This window comes from Ambystoma mexicanum, chromosome 2p, assembly GCF_040938575.1.
Source record: "Ambystoma mexicanum isolate Mex_15411 chromosome 2p, UKY_AmexF1_1, whole genome shotgun sequence".
In the NCBI taxonomy this organism is placed as follows: domain Eukaryota; kingdom Metazoa; phylum Chordata; class Amphibia; order Caudata; family Ambystomatidae; genus Ambystoma; species Ambystoma mexicanum.
In genome coordinates, this window is record NC_090923.1 from 129,219,549 (window position 1) to 129,232,995 (window position 13,447).

A 13,447-nucleotide genomic window follows, 5' to 3' on the forward strand; every position below is an offset into this window, starting at 1 on the left:
TGTCCCCTCCGTCCACTCCCTCAATAACTTTGCATGCTCCTCACCCACATGACTAGCGCACCTGCTAGTGTCCATACTTCCGATTGTTTGGTGATTGGTGGTATCTCGTCCGTTCCACAACCCTGTGGTACCTAGCTGTGGCTGTACGGGCTGTGGGGGATGGTAAGGATTGGCTGGAGTTGTTGCTTCCGTCTCCCTGGGTCTCGCAGGTGGACCCCTGTGTCCAGCGTCAGCCCTACTGGTGCTCAGATTACTTCTGTCGGTTCTAGGGGCTTGTCAATGTCCTTTCCTGTTGAGTCATTTGTCTTATTGTTGTTTCGGTTTTAGTCTCTGGTGTTGAAGAGCCAGGTTTTTTGTAATTTTCTGAATTTAAGGTGATCTTTGGTGTTCCTTATTACTTTTGGGATGTTCCAGGTTTTCGCGGCTAAGTGGTAGAAGGCGGTGCCTCTGAGTTTTTTCTTGATGTAAGGTTTTTGTTCCAGTCGGATTGCGTTGGTTGACCTGAGCGGTCTCGTTGGCTTGTAGATTGTTATTCACAAATTGAATATTGTTGCGTGGCCGCTGAATGAGAACTGCTGGTACTTAACCTGCGTCCATTTTTAAAACCAATCTAGCAGAAGTTATAGGTTACCAGAGGAGAATCTGAGAAATGTCAACCAACACCATACACACACACCTACACCTTCAATGAGAAGCACTGGCTTTTCATTAGTCCTCTCGCCCCCTCCCAGCAGCTTCCTGTGGATATCACCAGGATGCCAAATCCTGAGGGCAGTTTCCTGGATCAGCGAAAATTGGGTCTCGCCTAATGTGTCGGGAGGAGTTTTTCTGATTTGGAGACTCATGACCTCTTAACCAGAAGCCAGGTGTAGCTTTTTTAGCAAAAATACATATTTACCAGAAGTCGGTATGTTTCCAACATTCCATGTTACAGCTCACTAGCATTGAAGTATAATTCACACTGATAAGGTGTAATCCTTCTGAGGAGGAACATTGAAATGAGAATTCGTAATACCCACCAACCCCCTGTCAATCTAAAGGCCCAGTACCCTGGACAAATGAAAGGATGAGCAGATTGTGTGTTGTGCTCATCACTTCCTGAGTGGTGGGGGAAAAGATTCCCTGCTTTCCACCCAAATCAAGAAGTGTATATATGCACCCCCCACCCCTGGCACTACTGAGTTAATTAATCTTATAATATTATTTGGTATTTAATATAGCGCTATATACAGGAAAATCTGGCGTCACAGCACCTGCTAACAGATGTTCCCAATTTCCCTCAATTTTTGGCACTCCGATTGTGATCTTGGAAGTATGAAGGCATGAGTCGATGCAGAGGAGTATCTAGCCCTTGTCTGGGTAGCAAGTCCTTCTCATCTGAGATGCGTGCGCAATTTGTCGTGGTATCTGCTCTCCCACGCATTGCTTAATAGTAGGAATATACTGTTGCCACTTCTGGCGTCTTCGATTTGCAAGTGTGAGATTACTCTATCAATCGTTCGCCGTTTCCCAATGACGAGCAACATCTCTCCCACCTTTTCCAAATCTTAACATTGATCAACCAAACGCCCTTGATTGTGGATTCTATTGGCGTCTTGCTCTTGATGGTGGTTTGTGGGTGTCGGTATGTTAAAATGGAGGCCTGGATAACCAACTTTTGCTTTCTCTTTCAGTCTACCTCTACGTTTCTGGGTAAACGTGATTAAAAACCCCCAGTTTGTTTTCGACATACACAAGAACAGTATTACGGACGCTTGCCTCTCCGTGGTGGCTCAAACGTTCATGGACTCTTGCTCGACGTCGGAGCACAAGCTGGGCAAGGACTCCCCGTCTAACAAACTACTGTATGCTAAGGACATCCCAAACTACAAGAGCTGGGTGGAAAGGTAAGTGAGCACAGCTGGTTGCCACCAACTATACAGGGTCAGGGTAAGCAACCAGGGGGTTTTAATTCTTGGGTAAATTACAATCACCTGGTAATAGGAATGTATGTTTTGAAATCAGCAACTTTGTGTCTGGTGTAAAGCACTGTCTTGGGTGGAGCCTGCAAGCAATTTAGGTGAAAAGATAAACCGTAGATTTGTTCTTGGTAGTTATTTCCTTCAGATGCCCTGCTTCTGTGGGTCAATCTCTAGTGCCATTTTGCAGCTTTGTAACTATTTAGGTATTGCTTGTCCGTGATAGGGCTGGCAAAAGAAACAACACTTGATGTGCCAATTCCAGGCCAACGCAACCCAAGAAACCAATTCTCAAACAGATTTTGATCTCCGGAGGCTGTGAATTGACCATTAGGAGCTCTGTGGTGGTGTTAGTCTAGAGGAGGCTGCCATTGGTCCTCCTGTGTTGCCTGAGGGCGCGCATAGTTCAGGGTGAGCAGCAGTTTGTCGGGTGAGGTACAGATGCGTTGGGTGGTGTGCTAGGGAGTGGATCTTGGTACTTTGTATTTTTTATGTAGCACCCAATTGTGAAAGTGACATTTTGGCTGCTTAATTTGATGCATTTACTTTGGTGTAGGTACTTTTACATTATTTGGTGTAAGGCGCTATATAAATAACAAATACAAATATTTGATTACAGCATTCAAAAATTATCTTGCAACCAGCTTTTCCTTCCCCTTTGTTCGACTTCTTTTGTACTCTGTCACAAATGTCTAATACCGAATGTGCACGGTATGTTTTGTGCCGTAAATAAAATCCCGGTAATGTGGAAAATGGTTGCGGTCATCCCACCAAATATGGGTTTGCCTGTGTAAAACTCTTGCTGTAACGAGCCGATGTTTCCTTTCCAAACTGGGCGTACAAGTTTTCAAGTGCAGATTTGGAATGAGCGCAACTGCTTTGCTCAATTTATGCATTGATTAGGGTGTGCAGGTTTCTGTTTTTTCTTGCGTCTGGTCCCAAGCAGCAGAACAGCCCAACAGCCCATCACATAGAAAATTGATTATTGCTGGAGCGCGCGGACTAGGAGGTGCTGGCCGTAGAACAGCAGGGAAGCGTGTCCTGGATGAGGCCCGATTACCAGGCACTGAATGGGATTGGAGGAGGGGGGAGGGGGAGACATATGGATACTGCAAGGTATGGTTGGTTTATGACTTGCAGTGTAAAACACAACAGTAGTGGTGAGCCCAGAAGGTTCTATGTGATCTTATAGAAGACATTTAGTCAAAGAATTCATCAATTTCTAAATGTTTTTGATATGTTGATTTTGCCACACATATATATGGGGGAGAACCCCGAATCCCCCTCTTAGCTCCCCTACATTCATTAGTTCCCTAAACCCACATATATATATGGCAAAATTCATTGTAAAAAATCAACAAATTCTTATTCGACTAAATGTACTGCAGCAAAAACTCCCATTCCCAGCCGAGAAGTGACCATTTTGGTGTCGGCTGATATCAAAGCCAAGAATAGAACTCCGGTTTTAGCTCCACGATTGGGAAGATTCTAGGCTACATCTCTGCATTTTGACTCTGTGCCTAGGATTAATTTGGCCAGTGTCGGTCATCCTCGGGGTCGGTCTGGGAATATCTGCATTGTGCAATTGTTATTGTTTGTGAAAGCACCCAAAAAGCTGCCGGTCTCAAGTTGTTTGGCTGCCTATCAAGGTTACATAAGCTCACGAGCAGCTCTTGCAAGGATAGCTGAATCCAGGCTGCTTGATGTCCTGCTGGGTTTGGGCACCAAATTCAGCATCCTCGACCTGAGCAGACAGTATTGTTAACTGCCAAGTTTCCGGTGTCTGCTTGTAGGGTGCCAGGTCTCCTATATTCCCTGGTTATGAGATACCGGGCCATGTTACTAAAGTTTTGCACCTCTGCTTTTTACAGATATTATGCAGATATCGCCAAAATGCCGGTTATCAGCGACCAGGATATGAGCGCGTACCTGGCAGAACAGTCCCGGTTACACCTGAGCCAATTCAACAGCATGAGCGCACTGCACGAAATCTACTCCTACATCACCAAGTACAGAGACGAGGTATAGGCACTGGGATTGGTTATAAAACTGGCTATTGAGGGAGGGATCCTATTTCTGGCTCCTATGTCCATTGGTTTTCGAGAGTCGCAGTATTGTGTCCTGAATGTCACAATTGACCACAACCACCTGTCTGTTGTTTTGAGACATCCGTGATTATCTGGGCCACCTTTCTGAACCCATGCCCTATTTCTGTTCATATGTTTGGGCTGCATGGTGCTTATGAAGGGATGAGCGCAGTGGGAAAGGTACACCAAATGGTTGTACAGTGTGTGGCTCTGGATGTTAAAATTCCCAAACCTCAATAAGAATCATGATCCTATTGAAGTTTTGGAATTTCACTGCCTACCAATTTTCCCCACCACCTTCTCCTGGTTTCCTTTCTTGATTCTTAAATGGCTTGCCTTGATTTCTCCTTGTTCTCTCTAGTTTCCTCCTCTTCCTTTCCCTTTCGCCCCCTCTGTTGATCCCCCCCACACCCTTGTTTTTGCTTACTTTCAACCTCCTTGTTTCTCCCTCCAGTCACCTCCATTTTTTTCTCATTTACTTTCTTCTCATTTGCTTGTTTTTTGTTTCTTCCAGTTTACTCCCTTCTGTTTCACCGTTGGTCCCCATTCTCCTTTCCTTCCACACTTGGTTTCTTCCCTCCCATCATCCTTAGCTTACACGCGCATCTATATCCCCACCTGCCTCTGGCCCTGCCCACTTCTACACCCCATGGTCCCCGTCTCTATCTCCCTATTCCCCAATCTTCCTTTGTACCCCCATGGTCTTCCTTGGCTCCAGTTTCCTGTCTCCCAGAAGTTATGTAGCCGCTTGTGCCAGGTTCCCCTCTTCGTGATCATTGTGGCATCCTGTTCTTACCTCCAGTACGATGAATAAATAATGCCGGATAAAGGAACCGCTGCAATTCATGAAACGCACTAACAATGAGTGCGACTGCGAGGGACAGGCTTGAATAATCTTTTCTGTTCATAGTAATATGTGATCAATGGCAGTGAATGATCATTTATTTTCCTTGATTGTGCGAGTCCATGTAATGTCTAGTTCTCGCACCTACCAGCATGTCCTGCGTTTAGCGCCCTAATCTTCTCCGTAGGCCTCCTGGATTACCCAAACTTTTAGTTGCTAGATAAAACGATAATGACTTCAAGCAATTTTCAGGACAGAGTGTCTTTCTCTGTAAATCGATGCGAAGCCCCCATATGATGGGTCATTTTTCACTTTCTTGCTGCACAGCCTCATTATCTGGTTTAGTATGCCTCCAAGGGTTCTGCCTACGAGCCGTGCTTGCAGCCTTATTTTGGATCCACCTAATGCTTTTGATACTTCTAGAACAGTCTTGAAATTCAACCCTGATCCATAAACACTAGAAATAACCCACACTGTTCTGCCCCTCCATCTCAGGATGACCTAGCCTTTGCTCGCTAGAGCCGCCATCTCTGTACGCTGCGTGTATATTACACGGTCTCCTTCTTCACTGCATGAATGCTGAACTGAATGAAGAACTACCCCAACGCCTTAAGAAATATGCTTTTGTTTGTAATCCTCGATTCTTTCCCCTATATTTATTTGTAATCACTTTATAGCCTCTCATGTTATTGTATGGATTCTTGCTACTTAGCTGTGGCTTTTAATTTATTTGCCTTTTCATGAGTTTTTATTTTTGGAATTGTTCATCGCATGAAAGCCTGCTTGGTCAACATAACTGGCTGATTAAGAACTGAGATTTTAATTTCACTTGCTATCTTGGATCCTTCCCTAGTACCCCTGAAAACATTTATCAAGGAGCATATTGCGAGAATCTGGGGTGTTTCCTGACTGTAAGGGATGACAAGGGTCTGTCACAGAAGGGCCGGATATGCAACGGCACATGGACCCTCCAGTCCAGGGCCAAGGCTTGCACGGGCCCAAAGGTGTTGAGGTGCATCGAGGTTCAGTAGCTTCTAGTTGGGGCTCTTCCTAGAAACTCTTTAGGATATCCCAGCAGCCGCACTGAAAACCATTCTAGGTCGTAGCATGCCCTGCCCAAAAGTCTTCTAATACAGAAGAACGGCCCATACATTTACAAACACCTCTTAATGACCCATGTGCCTCTATAATCTCTTTTTTAAAATTATTATTCATTCAACATATAATTGCATTATTCTGAATTTCAACTTTCAGCATATAGTTTTTAAAATGTTTAGCAATTGAATCACTTTTTAACTTGGGATAATCGATTGGCCTATGTGTTGACTGAACTTTGAGTAACACAAAGTATTTCCGATGTCACTTCCTTTCATGAGCGCATTTCTGATGTCACTTCCTGTCTTGAGCGCGTGAAGCTTGTCTGTCTTGTTGCTAATTATTCTCTTTCTCTCCCACGCCCAGATCTTAACAGCTCTGGAGAAGGACGAGTCGGCCCGGAGGCAGCGGCTGAGGAGTAAGCTGGAGCAGGTCATAGAAACAATGGCGCTAAGCAGTTGAAGTGGCGGGCTTGCCTCTGGATGGATTTTATTTCTAGCAGTGCATAACCGAGAGAGGACAGTGGGCGATCGGCGCAGCCGCAGTGCACCCTGCGTCCGCCGCAGGGATACACTAGACAGCCGTCCCCAACACAGACACCCCCGCGGAGTCCATCTTGTCCGTGCCGCGAAAGCAAATGGGAAAGAAACATACAAAGGACATGTAGCTGGTCATTTCAAGGAGTGGCGTAGGAGACCCATTACAGAACAAAGAGTTGCAAAGAACTAGAAATGGAATATATCAAAAATAAATCACAAAAGACAGAGTTGCAACTGGAAGGGAGCGCATTGCAACATGGCTGGTTCCCCCCCCCCCCCTTAGTCACAATGACCTCATGGATTGTAGTGAGGAGAGGTGGCTGAGACTGCACTGACTTCTGGGATTTTTAGTTTCTCCCCCCCCCGACCCCTTCCTCGATTGCCCATTCTCTCTCTGGCCTCCTGCCACTAGTGTTACTGCTATATTTGCACAATTTACATAAAAATAGATGTTTTTAAGAAAAAAGGAAAAAATGAAATTTTAACAGAAAAAAGAGGAAAGAAGAACAGTTATTCATTTTGAAACAATGAAGCGAACAAACTAGAGTTTCTGCAGTTGGAGAAAAAGACCAAGTTCCCGAGGTTTTGCGATTTCATTGAACGTGTCCTGTGCCATGTTTTATTTGAATGTCGTTTTAGTGGACAAAAACAGAAAAAAATGATTTTCGTTAGGTAACAACAATATGCTATTATTTAAAATGCTACAAGCCGTGCGGCAAAATGGTTAAAAGCAAAGAGCGGACCTGGCTTCATAAAACTGGATCGTTGCAATGCCACTCCAGGGTAGTACAAGGGTCGGCGCAAACCTACTTTATGGCAAAGTAGCATTTATTTTTACATGTTCAGCTCCTTTAAGTCGGAACTTTGTTGAAATTCCTATTTAAGAGGGAACAACGTGTATGAAGGCAGTTGCCCGACTTTCCTTCCCATTCCCCTGCCCTCACGTACAGTGTCTGCTCCTGGATTCAAATATAAATTATGGTACAGAGGGGCGAGATCCCAGAATGCTTTGCACAGCTGGGCACCCAGAGTGAGTGAGTGAGTGAATGAAGGGAGGGAGGGAGAGCAGGGCCGGGCCACCCAGCATTACCGAAGTGGTCCTGGACAGCTTTCCGGCTTGGCATTGTACCAGTTATTCCCCTGAGAAGGTTACGTTGATGGCATGCGTGTATATTCTTTTTTTCAGGTCGTTAGTCTCACACTTTCAAAGAGTTCTTCCTGGTGTTCCTTCCCTTCTGATGATGCATATTTTGCTTAATATTTATGCGGCTAATTTAGCAGCCTTCATTTCGATTTTTTAGATCATCTCCGTAATTGGAGGGCAGTCTGTTTCGGTATGTAAAGCCCAGTTGGCCTGCACAGTTCCTCAATGTAATCCTGCATATTCCCCTTTCAAAGTGTGTCTGAGTGGAGGGAATGTTTCTTTGCATAATTGTTGGCCAAACCATATGAATGATAGTCGTGTGTTGTGTGTGTGTGTGTGTGTGTGTGTGTGTGTGTGTGTGTGTGTGCAGCGCGATCCAGCATTCAGAGGGAGGCTGTTCAGACTGTTTTGTGTGCCAAAAATTTCAGCGGGTGGTGGGAAGTATATGGTTGACCAATGACATTTCTTGTCTGGAGCCGCGGTGGCTAGTCATTCCGAGTTCATCCATCCTAGTCTAGTGGGACCTCATCTGCAGGCATTCCCTGACATACCCTTCTCCTTTCCGTTCCATAAGAGGCCAACAGTCTATTCTGGATCATTGCAGAATTCTGGAGGATTTCCTGCTGGCCATATTTACGTTAAGATGGCAATGGCGCGCTTATTGCTTTGAGGCAAAAGAATTACTTGGGTGGTACTTCTCCTTCCGGCCATTTTGTTGCACCCCTCTGATATCCGTTTCCATTTTAGGGCCTAGTTTGGAAGAGGGCGCCGATCTGCAGATGGACCCAACCATTGCTCCTCTGGTTGAGGTTTGCGAAGTGAGCCCGCCTCCCGTCCACAGAGCCTGCCGCCCCCTTGGAGTCTGTGTTTTCATGGAGGTCTGGGCTGCCTTTATGAACTCTGCAATTGCTGGGTTGTAATGCACCAAGGTGTCCACTTGAAATACATTGATGTCGCGCAAGAAAAGAAGCGTATGGGGTCCAACCATAATTTGTAACCAGGCAGCTTCTATTTTCTGACCTACTGTTATTTTTTTTAAAAAAATTATAGAAACAAAGTTCCTTTTTTGCAAAAGAAACTAGTTTTAACGGTTTTGAACAGGATGGCTTTAAGGATGGCTGAGAGCGATCCTGGCATGGCTTCCCGCCTATGTGCATTGGCGCAATAGTGGAATGTAAGAGTGGACTGATCTTCTTGCCCTTGTTAGCCTATGGCTAGGGCTTACCATTGGCAAAGGCCTTGAGCCCTTTGTTGATTCCTCACGTACTTCGACCACCTTCCCACCAGCTACTTTTTGTGCTTAAGGATCCTCCTACGGTGGATTAAAGCCTTTCTAGACAAAGGCTCTGGAAGACATTGCCTAAACTGCAAGAGTGCCCACCGGGGCCGTTTTATGGTTTTGTGCAATTGTTTCCAATTTTAATTTTTTTTTTTAGATTTTTTTTTTTGCTCCTCAGTTATACATTTAGCCTTTTGGGATGTTTATATGAAATAAAATTCAGCGGGGCAGGCATTGGTATGTTCACTGCTGTCTAAACATCCTAGTCTTCCGTTTTGAATTGTGTGCATCCGTTCCACAACGCACAAATGCCGCATCCTCGAATCTTCTATTTCATGAATGAGTGCACTTTGGATTATATTAGGTGACCCAAATTTGAGCCCCCACATGGGTATTACCAAATGTTAATTTTGATCTGGATTAGGCTGATGAAATTGTAGGTGATGTGATGAGAGAGAGGGCACAAGCTCAGCTCTCCCATCAACAGGAGACATTGCTCAAATATCATTGGTGTCAGGTGACCACTACTTGATTGGTGCAATGAAAAGCCTGGTGTGTAAATCTACTTACTGGAAAGATATGTGGTCTTGCCTCACCACAGGCTAGTTGAGCCCCAAACACCAGTAATACAATGAGGTTTGTGTACAACATGGACAATCCTTCTGCAGAAAGTCACGTGACCAATTTAAATCTGAATTCACCATGCCCAGAACTCCTGCCCACCCATTTTTCTCTGTTAAATGAAGATACCAGTTCCTTATCCAGCCATGCAATACGAGATCACGAGCCGTGATTCCAGAATGTCTCTTGTGCTGGCACAAGGCTTTATGTAGGATGCTCGTACCACTTTCACCACCTTGGAGATGTAAGGCGATAATGAAGAGTTGGGAGTCTAGGGGCTGCAATATCTTGTCAAGTTGGTCCTACCTCAGGAGTGTGGAGATGTCCTGACCAGGTGCAACGTCCGGGCTGCCTAGAGCTTGTCGCTTAGAGCACAGCCGTGGACAGAGGAAATTCAACTGGCATGAACCTGGACATTGCTGGCATCTAACAAATGTCTGTCGGAGGGATGGGCGACATTGGGAGTCGTCAGCTGGTACTGGGTATTGCAGCCTCATCTGCTGCCATTCACTCAATGTCCCCTTAAAAAGGCCTGCAGTGGTATATTTCTTAGCCACCTGTCCCACTGTTCTCCTCTGTTGCTTCTTTAGAACCTCAGTAGGATCACACATTTGGTAAAGTGAAATACCAGATGGGCCCCCCCAACGAGTAAGTCGGATAGGCGTTTTTATATAGTACATGACAATAATGGATTTATTTAGGTTCATTTGATAACATACTTTGAGTATTTTAGAAGAATAAAAGCTTTTAATGGTTTTAGAAGACGTTTTTAACCTAGTAATTCACTCGGTAATTTGGTTTGCAAATAGTTTCCAAACTTTACAGGAGAGACACCAGACATGTGAATTGTGGTGTATCGCCATAGCTGCACCTATCATTCTTTTCCATGTCATGCACAACGTATCTATTTGGTTCTTGTGGTATCTGCATTTGGTTTCTATGTATTTTCCAACAACCTGAGCTTCAGGCACGTGCCTTAGTGTGTCCAAAAGAGCCTCCTGGAGTTCTGGTAGTGCCGGGTCAAGAGGTAGCCAAATGCCCTGCTTTGCTCTAGCCCAGCTGGCATTACCAGGGTTAGTGCCCGGCAATGGAAATACCCTGGTAACTTTGACGAGTGGGTGCAATGTAAAACATATTGTATGTTTCAACTGCACTAAATCAAGCTTGCTAGTGCCAAGTGTGCATTAGATGGAAAGTTGGCTGTAGAAGAAACTTTCAGCCCTCATATTTAATGGGCAGAACATTTTGCCCAAAGGAAAGCTTTGACTTCTAATCCCAGCACATGGACCAGGAGTGTCGTTTGTCTCTTTACCCATCAGGTTGTGCTTGAGCATACAATTGTTTTTGCATGCTGTTGTGTTGCAGTGATGGTATATTCACACCTTGATTCTGGCAACACTGTTGAAGATCCTGAAAGTCTGTCCCGACTCAGTACTTTAAGATGCGTGGTTTTAAGGAAGAGGATTAAGGGTGTTCCAGTTTCCTTGGCTCAGACTTGGTACATACAATCTATTGCTGGGTCCGTAACACTGATCCCCAGGTCACCCTCATATCAATTTTACGAAAAAGCGAATGTTCACTTTCAGAGCACCCCTTTTCTGCTGGATCGGAATGTGTGCTCCTAAGCCTCGCTTAAAGTTTTTCAAATATTGATAAACTGAACAGTTGAGCGGATGCTGCATGTGTTTTATTTGGAATTCAGAGTTCTTCTTTTGATTTGGTCGCTTCCTACCAATCAAATCTGCACTGCTTCCTTCTAGTGCAGGGGTCTGCAACCTTTGGCTCTTCAGATGTTCAAGACCAACGAGTACCTGCATTGCTATCCACTTCACAAACTGGTAAGGTTGATAGGCTCACTTGGTGGCAGTGCCTCTTGTTAAAAATGCCCAGGCAAACATGGCCGCCATAATCCTTGTAGGTAGTGTGGAATGCCCCTGGTAGCCGTACTCTATTTTGGAATGCCTGATTAGTGAATGTAGCAGACATGTCGATTTGAATGCGTATTTACCCGTGTGTCGACCGAACGAGGCCCCTATTTCATATCACATGTAGATGTACTCTATGCCAAACGTTTTGACTGCCAACAACAAGGGAAGAAATGCTAGGACTCCGTGGCCATGCACATTTCAGAAAGAGGGACAGCTACTCATTTGGAGAATAAATGCCAAAGCTATGAACACAGGAGGGACATTGGTCTTCTGCCAGTGTCCCGCACTTCATGCCATATTTAAGTTTTCATCAATTTCATAGATGTTCTGCAACTCTGGTTTTTTTCCTGCCAAGTCCTATTCTATATATTGGAAAGATGTCGTGCTGTCACTACAGAGATACACAAGGGGAAGGAAAGCGGTGCTTGGAATGGCACGCCTTCCTTCCCAGTGGCTACCGTTACATGGCGGGCAACGAGCGGCCATGCTGTAATTAATTTTTTGTTTTCTTTCAATGTAAAAATATCTAATGATCTGTCCTTTCAAACATGTCACAAGACGGCAGAGAACAGAACGGCGAAGCGAAGAGTCCTGAGACGCCCCTTCTGTTATTTGTTTCAAACTTGAAGCATCGGTGCCAGTTTGGCTGTTCCGTGCGAACGATTGTGTAAATACCCTGCTATTTCCTATTTTAATGTTCCTCAGATTTAGTACTTGTAAATAAAAGAATAAAACAAACTGCGCATCAAGAAGAGATTAAACATTTTTGCTAAATAATACCAACCTGCTAGTCATGTTGTCTGTCCTGTTGCGTTCATAAAAAAAGTGTGTGCTTTGATTCGCATGTTTGATCCAGACCTAATTGTGACATTGTGCCCTAGGTTTCTGCTCAGAGAAATTGTTTTGGTTTTGACGGCGTCAACTCTTTGGCCACAGCCATTCGCACAAATATTTCTCCTAAACCTTTGACTCCAGAATTCTTCTTGTGCTTTATCTGAATCTTTTCTTTGAATAGCTAAATGATGGCCGATGGATGAGGGTCCAGGTTGGAGTTGGAGTATTTAATCTACCAACAACTAAATATTTGAATCGTATTTATTATCAAAGAGATCTATATCCCATCTTCTCATAAAAGTTCATATAAATGCCCTAAACTTTGTCCCTGATGGAAATTGATGTATTTAGAAACTGCAGACAAGCTTTTTGCACTGGTAATTTCAAACTCCCTTCTGTAGACCCAGCTTCTCTTATGTGGGTACTAAGTAACTCTGCCCGCGTGTTAAGGTCCAGGATGCCCTGATTTACGGCCAGAGTACATGAACGTTCTTTTACTACCAGCCCACACGCTAGAACCCTGATGTTTGCTTATATAAACCCTGTCCCCGAAACATGGGAAACTTAAGTGGGCTGCAATAGGAAGAGAAAGAATAGCGATGCAACAATGAGCTTGCATGACTAGTGGACCCCATGTGATGGCAACATGGCAGGGAGTTTATAAGCGTGTTTTTAAACTCCGAGGTCTGCAACTTTCAGCTCTCCGGATTTGTTGGAACCCACTCCCATCAGCCCTAAACTGCACAGTCAAGAGCAAAATCCTGGGAGTTGTCCAAAACCTCTGGGGAGCAGCAGGTTGTTACCCCCTCCAGTTCTAGAGCATAATGCAGAAGGTCCACAATTCCGTACATTCCTTGTGTAGGTGGCTTCTAATTTATATGTGTACAGCAAATTCTTTTTTTCTTTTTCTTTTTAAAAAGAGTTGGGGTGTGGGGTTTGAATATAACAATCCCTAAACATGAGGCTCCTATTTAAGGCCAGGCAAGAAAGTACCAGTCTGTGTTGTAGCATTTCTTATAAGGTCTCAAATGTCCATTTTGACTGGTTGTTCCAAGGTCCCTCTTCCAGTCAAGGTTAGGGGAATTTTCAGTTCCTCCAAATACACTATATCAAAATGA

At 44.5% G+C, this 13,447-nt stretch overlaps 1 protein-coding gene across 3 annotated transcripts in view; it reads left to right on the top strand.

The window, feature by feature from the left end:
- Window positions 1-12,274, top strand: part of PLXNA1 (plexin A1) — an 812,782-nt gene extending 800,508 nt beyond the window's left edge. For all 3 annotated transcript variants that reach the window (XM_069643382.1, XM_069643384.1, XM_069643383.1), the window contains 3 exons: window positions 1,674-1,886; window positions 3,830-3,980; window positions 6,351-12,274. In XM_069643382.1, the coding sequence (XP_069499483.1) occupies window positions 1,674-1,886; window positions 3,830-3,980; window positions 6,351-6,446 (460 nt within the window). In that variant the 3' untranslated portion in view covers window positions 6,447-12,274. The remainder of the gene's footprint in view (window positions 1-1,673; window positions 1,887-3,829; window positions 3,981-6,350) is intronic.
- Window positions 12,275-13,447: the final 1,173 nt, after the last annotated feature.